This window comes from Cetorhinus maximus, chromosome 14 (assembly GCF_964194155.1).
Source record: "Cetorhinus maximus chromosome 14, sCetMax3.hap1.1, whole genome shotgun sequence".
Lineage (NCBI taxonomy): Eukaryota > Metazoa > Chordata > Chondrichthyes > Lamniformes > Cetorhinidae > Cetorhinus > Cetorhinus maximus.
The window spans coordinates 106,566,164-106,581,427 of NC_135892.1; the positions used below are offsets into that span (position 1 = coordinate 106,566,164).

At 41.1% G+C, this 15,264-nt stretch overlaps 2 protein-coding genes across 4 annotated transcripts in view; one reads left to right on the forward strand and one right to left on the reverse strand.

The window, feature by feature from the left end:
• Window positions 1-4,112, reverse strand: part of LOC144689923 (endoplasmic reticulum membrane-associated RNA degradation protein-like) — a 40,056-nt gene extending 35,944 nt beyond the window's left edge. For all 3 annotated transcript variants that reach the window (XM_078557433.1, XM_078557432.1, XM_078557434.1), the window contains exons 1-3: window positions 3,902-4,112; window positions 1,210-1,407; window positions 961-1,103 (exon numbers count right to left, since the gene is read on the reverse strand). In XM_078557433.1, the coding sequence (XP_078413559.1) occupies window positions 961-1,103; window positions 1,210-1,378 (312 nt within the window). In that variant the 5' untranslated portion in view covers window positions 1,379-1,407; window positions 3,902-4,112. The remainder of the gene's footprint in view (window positions 1-960; window positions 1,104-1,209; window positions 1,408-3,901) is intronic.
• A 372-nt stretch (window positions 4,113-4,484) lies between these two features.
• On the forward strand, window positions 4,485-14,434 carry LOC144689337 (dynein light chain Tctex-type protein 2-like). Its single transcript, XM_078556371.1, has 4 exons — window positions 4,485-4,700; window positions 7,282-7,500; window positions 8,078-8,236; window positions 14,324-14,434. Exons 1-4 carry the CDS (start codon window positions 4,485-4,487, stop codon window positions 14,432-14,434), a joined length of 705 nt encoding a protein of 234 aa, XP_078412497.1.
• The last annotated feature ends 830 nt before the right edge of the window (window positions 14,435-15,264 follow it).

Genomic DNA, 15,264 nt, shown 5'->3' on the forward strand with positions numbered 1-15,264 from the left:
CCTGCAGAGGGGTTGAGATAGGGTAGTCTCTGTTAACCTGGTGAACATCCATCTGGCAAAGGAAGAAGCTGACATTAGTCTGTCTTCAACATAGGTTTAGCCACAAAACTCAGTATAACATAAATGCATTCTACTCTCCCCCTTCCACGTAGCTCCCCCACAGATGGAAACTGCTTCTTATGCTCTTTTTAAATGACTCATAAACCAATTTACAAATTGACAAATTAACAGCCCTTAAAAGGGACATTTTTCACATGCCCTCACCTTTCCCCAATTAGTATCAGCTGCTCTTAATCACCACCAGATCACGCGCTCGGTTATCACCATTATTTGCAGCATTAAGAGCCCCCACCTGCATGCTAATGTTCAGACTGTTGGTGTGTCCCAGAAAACGAGTACACAGTGTCACTTGTTCACTTAAAGCTTATCAAGACCCATAGAGATCGCGAACTGTAAATTTGAGCTGGAAGGGTAGTCATTTCACCAGAAGATAACTATTTTAGTTTGGATAAATTATATACTTTATTAAAGACATTCTTCAATGTATTTGAGAAAATACCTTTCAAGGAGTGGAAGCCAGACCTAAAATAAGGCTCTCTCACTGTTAGATTTTCCTCCTTCAACTGTTCTCTAGTTATGATTAACTTCTATCTTGCTGCTCAAATTATAGCGCACCCATGATGGTTACCATTACAGCAATATCATTACCACAGCCCATTACACAAATGAAGTCATTTGACAACAAACTGTAGTGTCAGCTAGGCACAGTTGGGGTGGGAAGCATGAAAAATCCCTCATCACAAGCCAAGATAGCAAGATTCAAGACTGGAAAGGTGAAGACTTACCTGTAAACACACTGCAGCTCTGGGAAATTGGAGATGCCAGCACTCAAGAAAACTGGACACGCGAGAACATTTATTTTGTCTGAAAATAGTACCAAGTTAATTTGCTGAATCATACCTCTGTGTTGTTAGTCCATTTAAACCACAGACCATATCGATCATCGAACTGTCTTGTGCTGAGTGACAGCAGATACAAATGGACTGTTTTACAAACGGGTCCCAGAAGCCTCACACTTTCTGCATAGTCCAGGTCTTGCTCTTCTGTAAGAACATTTTGGACAGCATTATCACAACCTTACCCACTTCTCTGTAATGCTCTGTCACAAGTTAATCTTACAACGGATTTGAATAGCAAAAAGGTGGCTACCTGCATCTGAAGTGCGCAGGTAAAACGTAATGGCCTCCCAGCAAACCTCTCCAGATACAGTCACAATGCGCTCCAGGTCTGGGGTATCCAACTTTTCCACTCCAAGGCTGCAGACCATGTGATGCACTTCTACGGAAAGGCAGGTGCTTATTGGCTCAAATGTTGCCATTTAAAGCCAAATTAATATTCTTAAGCACCCTAAAAAAAATTAGATTCACTCAAGTTTAAGCAGTGCAGAGGGATCTGGGTGTCCTGGTATACTAATCACAAAAAAGTTAGTATGCAGGTACAGTAAGTGATTAGGAAAGCAAATGGAATGTAGGTGTTTATTGCAGTTGGTCTGTGGACTTCTCTTCCCCAGAGAGCAATGGAAGCAGAGCCATTGAATATTTTTAAGGCCAAGTTAGATAGATTCTTGATTGACAACGTAGTCAAAGGTTATAGGGGCAGACAGGAAAGTACAGTTGAGTCCACAATTAGATCATCCATGACGTTAACAAATGGTGGAGCAGGCGCATGGAGCCGAATGGCCTACTCCTGCTCCTCATTTGTATGTACGTTAATTATTTATTTAAAAGGATTAATACTTCACTTTTTGCCCCTCTAGGCTTCAGTGTTTTACAGCACAGAAGCAGGCCATTCAGCCCAAAGGGTCTATCTGGCTGAAGTAGTAAATATGGTAATAGCTCCAGCCGACATAGACTAGTTGGGCTGAAAGGCTGGCTTCTATGCTGCAAATTCTATTTAACTCACCTAGCAAGCTACTCAGTTATATCACACAGTTCCTACAGTAGTTCAATAAGGTGGTCCATCACCAATTTCTCAGAAGGGTGGACAGGTAAATACCAGCCTTGCCAGTGATGCCCACATCCCATGAGTTAAGTAAAAAGAATGTATCCATGGGCAGTGTCAAGGTGAGGCTGGCAGGTCGCAGGCTTTCATCCAATAGCTATTTCCCCCTTCACTCCTGGAGGTACTGATTCAGGCTCTCCACTCTCTGGTTCTTTATCCAAAAGGTCCATTCCTGTACTGTCTGCAGCCTGCTTGACCCATGAGTAGGGGCAGATGGTATAACGGTTCATTATTGGAAAGGGATCACAGACAGCACCTTCCCTTTACCAGTCCAGGGCCACAAGCTAAACCAACACCAAACAGGAATTGAACACAAGACCTTTCATATTAAGTCTGCGTTATTACCTGCACCAGGCAGTGCATTTGCTCTCTGGGTCCTTTAGGTGAACACCTTTGTTCCTCTTTAGTTGTTTATTTTTAAAGATCTAACAGCAGGCAAGTTGATATTTCACCCACAGACTCTATTCTATAGACGATGCTTTAATACGTCTCGATATTCCATTTTGTTTCATGGCTACCGTAGGGGCACCAACTATTTCTCAATCAGTTCTCACACACGGTACAGTAAAGAAACCCCTGCAGGTACATAGCACTTTTCACAGCCTCAGGAAATCTCAAAATGCTTTACATTTTACATTTACATGGAGTCACTGTGGGAAACAAGGCTGCCAATTTGCACACAGCAAACAGCACTGCAATCTGTTTTTTTAATGGAGTTTATTTTATAATGTTCCTAGGGAGCACTTTGGGACGTCTTATTATATTAAAGCCCTCTAAGTTGTTATTGATAAATGTTGGCCAGTATATCAGGGATAAAACCCCTACTCTCCTTCACGATCTTTTATGTCCACCTGAAAAAGAGCAAGCAAGGCTTCGATTTGAACTCTCATCTGCGACAGCACCTCCGACAGTGCAGCACTTCTTCAGCAGCGCACTCGAGTCAGCCTAAATTTTTGTACTCAAGTGCTAGAGGGACTTGAACCCACAACCTTCTTACTCAGAAATGAGAATGCTACCCACCGAGACTTGGCTGACACAGTTGCCGGCAGTGAGGAATACAAGTTTTCTTTCGCTCAGCACTGGTCACAGTTAATATACTTCAAAAATGCAGGCCACTGAGTCACCTACTGGCAAGAACCTGCAACTACACCGTGACTTCTGCATTAAAACTGAATGCTAAATGTTAACATGCAATTTACAACACTGACACAAACCCACCAAAAATCACACGAACAAATCTGTAAGCAGAGAGTCCACATTTTACAAAGCTTTTTTTTTAAAGAACAGAAGCTGCAGACTTGCTATTTGTAGGGTTTGCATTATAACATACTTCAAACTATTTGCATTGGATAAGATAACTTATTCACACACCATCAATGTGTGTGAGATGAGGTGGCACATGGAAGTCAGAAGCAAATCCTGTCTGGCACAGCAAACAAATACTGGATAGATGTTGGAAATCTGAAATTGACAACACTTCAGTGTCAGGGGCTACCTGCGGAAAGAATAGGGAAAACCTTCACAGGTATGAAACTGGCTGAGGAAGAGCACATATCTGCAACGGCTTGGCTGTTCTGCGGATGCACCCTGACCTGCTTCCAACATTTTAGGTGCAGCAATACAGGAGTGTCGGGAACTGGTTTTCCACTTCCATTGTCTTATTAGGCACGGATAACCTAAAAAGTCATATTGGACTCGAAACGTTAACTCTGATTTTCTCTCTCCACAAATACTGCCAGAACTGCTGAGTTTTTCCAACGGTTTGTTTTTATTTCAGATTTCCAGCATTCGCAGTATTTTTGCTTGGCTTTGGCTCATTCGCCCGTTACTCTAAGCTTACCCACAATGTACACAACTTCCGCCCGCGCGCTGCTCCTGCGAGAGGCGCTTACGTCACAAACACACACATTGCCTTCCTATTGGACGACCCTGTAAAAAGTAACATTCAGGCTGTACCGAATTCTCCCAACGTCCCTCTTTGATTGACAGCCAGAAGGAGGAGGAGGGTGGGGTGGGGTTCCGCGCGCGGCGAAAAAAAACAAGCACGCGAGGCGGAGCACGCATGCCGCGCACGTGACGGGTGCGCGCGACCCTATCACGTGATAAGGGAGCCGCGCGGAGCAGGGCACATGACTATCAACCTATCCCTTCTCTTACAACACTAAACATTATTGTCCTGACGCTTAACCAATACAAAAGCAATAAATATGGCGCGTAAAAACAAAAGTTAACACAGTAAAGCAAGAATAAAACAAGAAAAGCGAAAACAAAACGATAAATAGCTGAGGCGAGGACACCTGACCTCCCCCCTTCCCGCCCATTCCGAACGGCCGGCACGCGGGCGCGATTCAAGTCGGTAACGGCCGGGGCGCGGGCGCGATTCAAATTGGTAACGGCCGGCTAGGGGAAATCATTTCGGCGACATGATGTTGGAGGAGGACGATGATGAAGTCCCCAGAACCATGGGCGATGAAGCGGACGACGTCCTGGAACTGGACGAGCTGAAGGCGCCGATCCCGCTAGGCCGGATGGGTTTGCCGATCCGCAAGAAGATAAGCCGAGCGTCTTCAGATAACGCGGATGCACGGAGACCTGGCTCGGCCCGGGCTCGGAGGTCCAGCGTCTTCGAGGAGAACGCGGTACACAGCTGGAGGGGAAGGGGCGGGAGCACATTTGGAGCCCGCAAACCGCTTGCCAACCCTGGTGGACCGTATTCCGGGAGGTGCGGTCACCTGACCTCCCTTTTCCAACCGCCCCGCCCCCACAATCCTGTCATTGGCCGCCCCACACGCCAATCACCACAGAGCCCTACCCCCTCCCCAACTACAAACTGGGACTTTTCACTTGGATGATTCTTGACTGTCAGCCAAATATGGGTTGCCAACCATGTTTCGACATATTCCTGGAGGTATCATCATGTGACCACCTGCCTCCCCGAAACACTCACTGTCTACTCACCAAACATACCTGTACTGTTACTACAAGAACACAACAAATAGGAGAGAGTAGACCACACAGCCCATCGTGCCTGCTCCGCCGTTCCAGATTATTATGGCTGATCTTGGACTCTATTTTCCCACCCGTCCCATAATTCCCTGAGAGACCCAAAATCTGTCAATCCCAGTCTTAAATGTACTCAATGATGGAGCATCCACAACCCCCTGGGGTAGAGAATTCCAACGATTCACAACGCTTTGAGTTGAGGGAAGTAATTTCGCCTCATCTCAGTCCTAAATGATCGGCCCCTTATCCTGAGACTGTGGCCCCCATGTTTTAGATTCCCCAACCAGCGGAAACAATCTCTTCTCGTCCATCCTATCAAGCCTCTTCTGGATTTTGTTGGTTTCAATGAGATCGCCTCTCATTCTTCTAAATTCCAGAGAATACAAGCCCAATTTACTTAGCCTTTCATCATAGGACAACCCTCTTATGCCAGCGACCAATTTAGTGAACTTTCGCTGTACTGCCTCTAATACAAGTATTTCTTTCCTTAAATGTAGAGACCAAAACTGCATACAGTACTCCCAATATCGTCTCACCCAAACCCTGCACAATTGCTCTGAAGAAGAGTCATACGGACTCAAAACGTTAACTTTTTTTTTGTTCTTCACAGAAGCTGTTAGACCTGCTGGGCTTTTCTAGCATTTCCTGTTTTTGTTCCTGTACAATTGTAGCAAGACTTCTTTAATCTTGTACTCCAGTCCCCATGCAGTAAAGGACAAATTCCATTTACCTTCCTAATTGCTTACTGCACCTGCATGATAATAAGCACACCCAAGTCTCTTTGAGCATCCACACTTAAAAAGTTTCTCACCTTTTAAAATATATTCTGCTTATTTATTCTTACACCCAAAATGAATAACTTCACATTTCCCTGTTTCATACTGCATCTGCCACTCACGAAATCTGACTATGTCTCTTTGCAGCCTCTCTGTGTCCTCCCCACAGCTTACCTTTCCACCTAGCTTGGCATCATCAGCAAACTTAGATACATTACTCTCTGTCTCTTCATCTATGTCATTAACATGGATTGTAAATAACTGAGGCCCCAGTACTGATCCTTGCAGCACTCTACTATTCACTGCCTGCCAATTTGAAAGAGCCCCATTTATGCTCACACTCTGTTTTCTATTGTTAACCAATCCGCTGTCCATGCTTATATATTACCTCCAACTCCATGAGCCCTTATCTTGCCTGTTAACCTTTGATGTAGCATCTTATCAAATGTCTTTTGGAAATCCAGGTGTACTACATCTACTGGTTCCCCCATATCTACCCTACTAGCTACATTCTCAAAAATCTTTAATTAATTTGTCAAACAAGATTTCCCTTTAGCAAAACCATGTTGACTTGTTTTAATCATACTATGCTTTTCTAAGTACTTTGTTAAGACTTAATAATAGATTCCGGCATTTTCCCAATGATTGCTGTTAAGCTAACGGACCTCCCACCTTTCTTGAAACGCGACGTAACGTTTGCCACCTTCTAATCTAGTGGGAATGTTCCCAAATCTAAGGAATTTTGGCAAATCATAGCTAGTGCATCCACTATCTCTGCAGCTACACTTTTCTGCGCCAATTGGAAAATAAATAGATTCTTCAGTATCCGCCTGGGTATTTCTAACCCATCAGTCACATTGCTTTTTGCATATATATATTTGTAATGCATAAACAAAAGTCCCCAAAGAATCTAAGCCTCTCAAAGCTGCGAAACATGCAACTGGCTAATAGTAATTGACAGCTTTTCATTTAGATTTCAGCTCTAAAATTCCACAAAGATAGCTCCAGCAAAAAACTTCTGAAGTCCCACAAAAGAAATTTGAGTCTTTATATTATAGGTTGTTCATCGTTTTGGGAGGTTTGGCTAGTTTCCTGCCAGAGTTACGGTGGAAATTCAAGAGAACCCGCTGCAGAATTTCAGAACCTTCCTGTTTTGACAGAAGCGGCCAAGAAGTAGGTGTCCTATGAGTTTAAAAAAGTACATCCCCATAGATTTATCTTTCCTTTAATCACTACGATTTCACCTGCAAGTCAAACTAGTAATAGCTCTGGTAAAAATGTTTATGAAGCAGCTACATCTGTCGAAAATGTTCTGTGAACCTATCATTTTTTTCTGCTAGACTATCTTTTTAAAATAAGTTTTACCATGAATAGGTGCAGAAATGGGTTGCCTATGACTCCATCTAATCCTAACTGTTAATAACTTTCTTTCTGATTGAAGTTTCATGAGATCTTAAAGGAAAGGCTACATGATACCATTCTTCAAGTTGTGCATGTAGACAAGAGTGAAGTGGATGAAGATGACGATGAAGTCTTTGAAGAACCTTTAACGTGGAAACCCAGTCTGGTGAAACAAAAAATGGCTAATACTTACAAATTGGTTCCAGACAAAGAATTTAACTTTATTGCAGTCAGAAAAAGGATAGATGTGCTTTTAGAGGTAATGTATAATGCAGTATAGCTTTAAAAAAAAGTTTGACTTTTTGTTATTCCTTCATGGGATGTGGATGTCGTTGCCCAGCCCTAACTGTCCTTGAGAAGCTGGTGGTAAACCAGTCTGGTTTAGTGGTCACAGGGGGTCAGTGGGACTTGGTCTGGGATATAGAGTTTTCAGAATTCATGGAGGGCATCCAGGAGATCACGGGAATAGTCAAACATTTAACAGCTGTAAACAGCCAATTGAATATAGTAATCTGTGTTGTTGGATGGATCTAATAATAACATTGTTACTGTTGTCAATAGAGAAGGGCAGTGCAGCTCAGTTCATTACAGCCTGCTGAGCCGAAACCGAATGGAAGCATATTAAACCCATGGTAAAAAAATCATTCATACAAGCTTGCTTGCCACCAGTGGTGTCAGTAGGAAAATACCTCCTGCAAAGTTTTGATTACACCCTTCACTGTATTTTCCTTTGATATCATATGGAGGAAAATAAAACTTTTAATTTTTATTTGCTAAAAAATAAAATTGTTTAGAATTGATGAAAGACAATAGCAAGTTGTCTTTCTTTTTTAAAGGCTAAACTAAGAGATAAGGATTTTGATACTCACAATATGAGGACACTGACTCTTTCCCTTTCTGATGATGTAAGAGCAATAGCAAAAGAATTGGCACCTGAACGGTTTAAATTAATTGCTGGAGTTTTCTGTGGAGAATTGAAAAATCAAGGTTTCATGGTGAGTAAAACATTTCAAGTTGACAATACTTAAGGACACAGTACATATGAGAAGTCAGTGATGCATTTTTATGATTTGTTCTTTTATCACATGGTGGTTTGTCCATACCGTGGGTATCATTCAATTGTACCTTTAAATGCTAAAGACCACATTTTCTTCAGTTTGTAAATAAGTGGTTCATTCCCCTCAAACCTAAATCAAAAAGACAGCCACTAGCAATTTTGATGTGGTTGAATTATTACAATACAAATTGGATAGCAGCACAAAAGAACATAGGACAATTATGAAACGCCTATAATAATAATCACATTAGTCGAGCAATGAACTTGCTACTTAAGAAAATACTGAATTTAGTGTTACAATTATTAGGAAACATTGGAAAACTTAGTGGACAGAATGACATACGTGATTCAATAGTTGCTAGAGTTTGTTCCCTAGTAATGTGCACAAGAAAAAAAATTGATTTATTTGAGTGTATCCAATTAAGGCAGGCTTGTCCAACCTTTCGCGTGGGGGGCCACATTTCAATTTTTCTCACACTCTAGGCCAATGAGCAAATTTTGGGAAAGATAAGGTTTGCCACAACATTAAACATGAATTTTTTTAAAAAGCTGACATATGAAAAGGAATGACTTGCTGAGCAAACAAAAATGTCACAAAAATAAATGGATAACTTTTTAAAATGAGTAATAAATAAAGACGACCATTAGAGTGTGAAAGGGTGAGAGTTTCTGTGTCCAGCTTACTTCCAGTCTCAGGATGCTCACTCTGCATGAGAGTGCCTGTTGATGTATGGAGGTGAGGGTGAATGTGAACCCTGAGACTGGGAGTGAGCCAGACACACACTCTTCCCTCCCTCTCAACACCCCCCCTCACACACACAAACCCACCCCTGTCTCTCACACCACACACACACTCACCCCTCTCACACACTCACTCACACCTCTCTCACACACACACACTCACCTCTCTCTCACACTCACCTCCCTCTCTCACGCACACATTCACCTCTCTCTCACACACACTCACTCACCTCTCTCTCTCACACACACACTCACTCACCCCTCTCACACACACACACACTCACCTCTCTCTCACACTCACCTCCCTCTCTCACGCACACATTCACCTCTCTCTCACATACACTCACTCACCTCTCTCTCTCACACACACTCACTCACCCCTCACACACACACCTCTCTCTCTCACACACTCACCTCCCTCTCTCACACACACACTCACCTCCCTCTCTCACACACATACACCTCTCTCTCACACACATACTCACCTCCCTCTCTCACACACTATTAAGGGAAAAAATCTTCACAAATGTAAAATAAAATTAGAGTCTGAGAATGTAAATCAGAATGCTGTCACCATCTCACAAGATCCAAATAATTCATTAATAAATTTATGCTACCTCACATTTAAACATATTTGTTGTATAGGTACTTTGCTTCAAAATTAATTTTCCTTTTTAAATTAAATTAGTTTATCTATGTATATTTGGGTACAGGAGTAATAATGAAAAAAGGGTAATGGTTTATGTTTTATCGAAACCTATCCAAATCCCAAGTAGTACATAGAAAGCATGTGCACATTTGCACTAAAAGTGCACCAACTGTAATGTTGGGTAAACAAACAACAGGCTTCCTTTACACACACCTGAATAAGGTATTAGATCTTTGCATGTAAGGGACCTAACACCAGTAACAGGGAAAGCGTCAGAATCCCACTTTTAAGAATCCAATCATAACTGTATTTCTATAAAGTGAATTTTAGATAATCATTTATGGACATTAACGGAAAACTACACAACTTTTAAAATACTGTCTCCTTAAACCACCCTCTCCTAACTCTCTGGATGCTCACCTCCAACAAGTGCAAGCAGCTCATGGGCAGAATTTTACGACAGCAGGATTTTACATTCCCGCTGAAGTCAATGGGATTTATAATGGCTCGCTGCATTTTATGGCCCCGTCCCTGCCAAAACAGGGCCGTAAAATTCTGCTCATGGATTTCTTTGTCATTAAAATGGAACCTTGCTTTGTATTGGCTGTTCTTCAGCTTCACTCCACCCCACCCCTGTAGCCCTTGTCCCATGACTTGGTTTTTCTGTATTCCTTCATACTTTGTCCAACATCATTTTGTTAATGTTATCCTGCTTCAGTTTGCTCTCCTGACTCCATTCCCACTAAGCAGCTAACCATCCAATTAATCTTCCTTGTCTTATTCATAGTAAACATTGTTATTGGTTTGAACACAAGAATTAGGAGCAGGAATAGACCATACCTCCCATTGAGCCTGCTCCACCATTCAATACGATCATGGCTGATCTTGGGCTTCAACTCCACTTTCCTGCCTGCTCTCCATATCCCTTGATTCCCTGAGAGAACAAAAATCTATGTATCCCAGCCTTAAATGTATTCAACGATGGAACATCCACAACCCTCTGCATAGAGAATTCCAAAGATTCACAATCCTTTGAGTGAAATAATTTCTCCTCATCTCAGTCCTAAATGATTGCCCCCTTATCCTGAGACAGTGCTCCTATGTTTTAGATTGCCTGACCAGCAGAAATAATCTCATGGTGTCTACCTTATCAAGCCCCTTCAGAATCTTGTATATTTCAATGAGATCACCTCTCATTCTTCTAAACTCCAGAGAATATAGGCTGAATTTACTCAGCCTCTCATCATAGGACAACCCTGTCATCCCAGGGACAAATGTAGTGAACCTTTGCTGTACTGTCTACAGTGCAAGTATATCCTTCCTTAAATGTGGAGACCAAAATGCAAACAGTATTTTCAGATGTGGTCCCATCAAAGCCCTGTACAATTGTAGCAAGACTTCTTTATTCCTGTATCCCAATACCCTTGCAATAAAGGCCAACATGCCATTTGTCTTCCTAATTGATTGCTGTGCTTGCATGCTACCTTTCTGTGTTCCTTGTCTGAGCACACCCAAGTATCTCTGAACATCAATATTTACAAGTTTCACACCTTTCAAAATACATTCTGCTTTTCTATTTTTACGACCAAAGAAAGTAAATTCACATTTATCCACATTATAATCCATCAGCATCTTGTTGCACACTCACTTTCCAGCCTCTCTGTGTCCTCCTCAAAGTTTACACACAAGAATTAGGAACAAAAGTAGACCATTCAACCCCTCAAGCCTGTTCTGCCATTTGATAAGATCATGGCTGATCTGATTGTGGCCTCAACTCCACTTTCATGTCTACTCCCTTGCTGATAATAAATCTATCTTAACTCAGCCTTGTATATATTCAATGACATAGTCTTCACTGCTCCCTGGAGAAGAGAATTCCATGGACTAATGACCCTCTCAGAGAAAAAAAATTCTCCCTACCCCAGTCTTAAATAGGAGGCTCCTAATTTTTAAACTCTGTCCCCTAGTTCTATACTCCCCCACAAGCGGAAACATCCTTTCAGTATCCATCATGTCAAGTCCCCTCAGGATCTTATATGTTTCAATAAAACCACCTCTCATTCTTCTAAACTCCAATGGCTATAGGCCCAACCTGCAGAACCTTTCCTCATTCTCTGAACTGCTGCTAATGTAACTGTGTCCTTTCTTAAGTAATCCAAGTACACCACATCTATAGGTTCCCCTTTATCCACATTACTTGTTACTTCCTCAAAGAATTCTAATAAATTAGTCAAACACGATTTCCCTTTCACAAAACCATGTTGACCCTGCCTGATTTTATTATAATTTTCTAAATGTCCTACTATAACCTCCTTAATAATGGATTCTAGTACTTTCCCTATTACAGACATTAGGCTAACTGGTTTAGTTTCCTGCTTTCTGTCTCCTTCCTTTCTTGAATACAGGTGTCATATTAGCGATTTTCCAATCTGCTGGGACCAGAATCTCGGGAATTTTGGAAGATCACCAATGCATCTACTATCTCTACAGCCATTTCTTTTAAGACCCGAGGATAAAAGCCAGCAGGTCCGGGGACTTGCCAAGCTTTAGTTCTAATTGTTTTCCCAGTACCTTTTCCCTATTGATTGTGATTGTTTTAAGCTCCTCCCTTTTCAAGCGTTCTTTGGATCTTTTTGTGTCTTCTACAGTGAAGATAGATGCAAAATACCTTTTCAATACTTCTGCCATTTCGTTGCTCACTTCCTTGTACATTCCCACCTAGCTTTGTATTGTCAACAAGCTTAGATACAGTACTCCCTGACTCTTCATCTAAATCATTAATATGGTTTGTAAATAGCTGAGGCCCCAGCACTGATCCTTGTGGCACTCCACTATTCAAAGCCTGCCAACTTGAAAACGCCCTGTTTATGCCTACTCTTTGTTTCTTGTCCATTAACCAACCATTCCTCCATCCATGCTAATATATTACCCCAACTCCAAGAACTATTACCTTGACTATTAACCTTTTGTGTGGCACCTTGTTGAACGCTTTTTGCAAATCCAGATATACTACATCTTCTGGTTCCCCCTTTATATAGCCTACTAGCTACATTCTCAAAAAAACTCTAATAAATTTGTCAAACAAGATTTCCCTTTTCTGAAACCATTTTGACTAGTTCTAAACATACTATGCTTTTCTAAGTGCATGGTTAAGACTTCCTTAGTAGTGGATTCCAGCATTTTCCCAATGATAGATGTCAGGCCAACTGGCCTTTAGTTCCCATAACACCTTGAAAACAAGGTGTTATGTTTACCCTATTTGGGGACAACTCACACCTCTTTCAGAGTAGCCGTCATTGGCTCTCCTCATAAAACCCACCCTTTGTCCCATTTGCAAATGACCACTGTGTCTTCAACCTCCTGTTCCTCTCCAGAGTATTTCAGTATGCTATTTCCTCCTGAATATATGCTCCTCTTTCATTCAACTTCATGTCTGAATATCTTCAATCAGATGTCCACTCCACAACAGCAATGAAAAGCCCTAAATCAAAGTCATGTCATCTAATCATGGTGAATTTATCCTTCTTGACCTCTCTGCAGCATATGACATGGTCAATCATACCATCAATCAATGCCTCTCCTCTGCAATTTAGCTCTGTTCTATTGAACAGCTCACTTGCCTACTCCAGTAATGGCCAGAGCATCTCCATCTCTTTCTGCTGTTACCTAGAGTTCTGCCCAAATTCCTTCCTCATCTACGTGCTGCCCACTCACACCCCTCCCTCAGCACATTTTTACTGAATCTCTCATCTATGCCATTGTCACCTCGAACTTTGACTATTTCAATGCTTTTGTGAATGGCCTCCTATTCACCATCCTCTATGAATTTCACCTCATGCAAAACTCTGCTACTGATATATTATCCTGTTTATACAATTCTGTCCTTGCTGACCTAGATTGCCTCCCATTCCCCAAATATTTTAAATCTAAAATTCTCATCTTCACTTTTAAATCACTTCATAACCTTACCCCTCTCCATCACTGTAGCTCTCTCCAATCATATATTTCCCCCAAACTCTCTGCTCCTCTGTCTATGACCTTTTGTGAATTCTCTTTCACTGCACCATTTGTCAGCTAACTTTCCACCGTCTACACCCTTATGCTCTGGAATTTCCGCCCGAGAGCCTTCTGCCAACCTTTCCCCTTGCTTTTAAGATTCTTGCTAAAATCTACTTTCTGGGCTGAGCTTTTGGTTCCCCCTCTAGAACTTCTGCTCCTTTGGCATACTGAATGTCATTTCTTGGCTAATTACACCTCTGTGAAGCCTCTTGGCACGTTTTTTCTATTCTGAAGACATCCTGAAGTCAAAAATGGTGTTCCAGAAATGCAAGCTTTTCTTTTTGTATAAATGCAAGTCTTTTTGAATAAATGCAAGTTGTTAAGAACTCTAGTTACAATAATTAATTAGCTAATCTATATAACACTTCTTCAAAAATGCTTTGGAGTGAGATTCCCTTTTTTTAGAACAGTTGTAAAAAGTAAGTAGATTTATAAATACACTTACTTCCAAAACAACTTGATTTATCGTTAAATTCTTGACAATATATTCGTTTTGAATTAAGAATGCATAGTACAGTGTTTTTGAAATGTTAGTGTTATATGTTAATCTAAACAGATTTTACTTTAATTATGTAGCTGGCCAGCAGATTTCTCTGGGATCCAGAACACGACGTTTGGTGTGAAAGTCAGTTTCAAACCAATAAATTCTTTGTTGTGGCAACCGTATATGCTATATATTATGAGTAGCAGTATTGTAATAAAATCTTTACCATTTATTTGAAAATTTAAAAGGACTGTTTAAAAAGGTATATTGTATGTTGCTGTAGAAACTAAACCTAAAATTAACAATGGTTGGAGGATATTCAAAGAGGATTGTTTTAACTTAATGCAAAATCTCATCTGTACTTTTGAAAGGATTTTTCTGATATTGAGACTTAGTCATTTTGTGTTCTAGTAACTATTTTGCAGTGGAAATAAACTTACAAATTTTATAGTGATGAATAGATAGGAATTGCATCAGTTATGAAAACTGCAAATTCACATACAATAAACAAATGTTTCTTTCCAACACAAGGTACCAACAGATAATATCATTTTGGCTTCTTATCCTTAAATGTTGTCAATTATTTTCCTTTTGCAACTTATACTCTTTTGCAAATTAACTCCAAACTTTTCTGAGATACATTCCTAAAATTAGTGGAAGATACTTGTTCCTGTTTCCAATCATCTACCCTATTAGAGAATCATAGAGCAGCACTGAAGGAGGCCATTCGGCCATTGAGTCTGAGGGTTCTTTCAAAGAGAAATCCAGTTAGTCCCAATCCCCCACTCTTTCCCCATATTCCTGCAATTTTTTCTTTCTCTCAAGTATTTATCCAATTCCCTTTAGAAGGCTATTGTTGAATTTGTCGTCGTCAGCTGTCCTTCGATTCAAGGATGACATTTACTCAGGATCACAAGTTTCTACCATACGTCTTCATGTGACTGAACAGATTGATTCTTGATCTGTAGATCTTTAGGCACATGGGACAGGACATTCCATGAAGTAGTGGGTTCAGAAATAAAGGATTTGCTTC